This window comes from Artibeus jamaicensis, unplaced genomic scaffold (assembly GCF_021234435.1).
Source record: "Artibeus jamaicensis isolate MK-2021 breed Jamaican fruit bat unplaced genomic scaffold, CSHL_Jam_final contig_35, whole genome shotgun sequence".
Classification (NCBI taxonomy): Eukaryota; Metazoa; Chordata; class Mammalia; order Chiroptera; family Phyllostomidae; genus Artibeus; species Artibeus jamaicensis.
Window position 1 is genome coordinate 4,282 of NW_026521802.1, and position 1,550 is coordinate 5,831.

A 1,550-nucleotide genomic window follows, 5' to 3' on the forward strand; every position below is an offset into this window, starting at 1 on the left:
TTTTTCAGGACAGATGTCCTCAGTGTGGCCTAGAAAAAGTAGCTAGAACTTTCCTGTGATTACTCGGAAAAAAAAGCCTACACAGACACAGGCTCATCACAGCGATTTACAGTGTGGTCACAAAGAAAAGAAAGAACATTAACAGGAGCTAGCCAGGAACCAACTTTGTTCACAGTGTAACTATCACACCAAAAAAAGAGCGATTTCATGTTCTAGCCACAGTGGGAGTTAAAATCTTCATGGCCCTGTGAGTGATCACATTAAAAACGTATACCGGCCTCTCGCAGAGTAACCGATGTCGCGCGCCACAGTGAGAATGAAGCCTCTGGCGTGGCTGTCTCGGATGGAGTCATCAAGGTGTTCAATGACATGAAGGTGCGTAAGTCCTCGACACCAGAGGAGGTGAAGAAGCGCAAGAAGGCGGTCCTTTTCTGCCTGAGTGAAGACAAGAAGAACATCATCCTGGAGGAGGGCAAGGAGATCCTGGTAGGTGACGTGGGCCAGACTGTAGATGACCCCTACGCCACCTTTGTCAAGATGCTGCCGGACAAAGATTACCGCTATGCCCTCTATGATGCAACCTACGAGACCAAGGAAAGCAAGAAGGAGGACCTGGTGTTTATTTTCTGGGCCCCCGAGTCCGCACCCCTTAAGAGCAAAATGATCTATGCCAGCTCCAAGGATGCCATCAAGAAGAAGCTGACAGGGATCAAGCATGAATTACAAGCAAACTGCTACGAGGAGGTCAAGGACCGCTGCACTCTGGCAGAGAAGCTGGGGGGCAGTGCTGTCATCTCCCTGGAGGGCAAGCCTTTGTGAGCCCCCTCCAGCCCCCTGCCTGGAGCATCTGGCAGCCCAAGACCTGCCTGCGGGGGTTGCCGGCTGCCCCCTTCCTGCCAGACCAGAGGGGCTGGGGGGATCCCAGCAGGGGGAGGGCAGTCCCTTCACCCAGTTGCCAAACAGCCCCCCTACCCCCTGGACCTTCCTCCTCCCTTCACCCCTGACGGTTCTGGCCTTCCCAAACTACTTTTGATCTTCTGATTCCTCTTGGGTTGAAGCAGACCAAGTCCCCCCCTGCCCCCAGGCACCCCACTTTTGGAGCAGCCTGTATTTTTTTTAACGACGCCCCAACTCCCCACCTGTTCCTTCCTTTTCCCATGCTGCCAACTTCTAACCGCAATAGTGACTCTGTGCTTGTCTGTTTAGTTCTGTGTATAAATGGAATGTTGTGGAGATGACCCCTCCCCATGCCACCTGGTTCTCCTCCCCTTTTCCACCTGGTCGTGGCCACTCATGGAAGCAGGACCAGTAAGGGATCTTCAATTAAAAAAAATAATAATAAAAAGTCTCACTTAAAAAAAAAAAAAAACATATACCATCTCTGGGCCTTCCACACTGATTAAGATTTTTCTGAGAAACGCGCCTTGATCTTTGTTTGAATGGCATGTGAGGAGCTCTGACTTTTCTCTGTGTTGTTTTGTTTTTGTTCTGTTTTTGTTACTAGGAGCATAGAAAAAAAAGTCATAGACCTTAGTTCATGAACCAGTATT

At 49.9% G+C, this 1,550-nt stretch overlaps 1 protein-coding gene across 1 annotated transcript; it reads left to right on the forward strand.

The window, feature by feature from the left end:
* The first annotated feature begins 295 nt into the window (after positions 1-295).
* On the forward strand, positions 296-1,348 carry LOC128627225 (cofilin-1-like). Its single transcript, XM_053664123.1, has one exon. It carries the CDS (start codon positions 370-372, stop codon positions 817-819), a length of 450 nt encoding a protein of 149 aa, XP_053520098.1. The 5' UTR covers positions 296-369; the 3' UTR covers positions 820-1,348.
* Positions 1,349-1,550: the final 202 nt, after the last annotated feature.

What these genes read in the sequence shown, in the direction of transcription:
- LOC128627225 (XM_053664123.1), top strand. Translation starts at nt 370, where the DNA reads ATGAAGGTGCGTAAGTCCTCGACACCAGAGGAGGTGAAGAAGCGCAAG.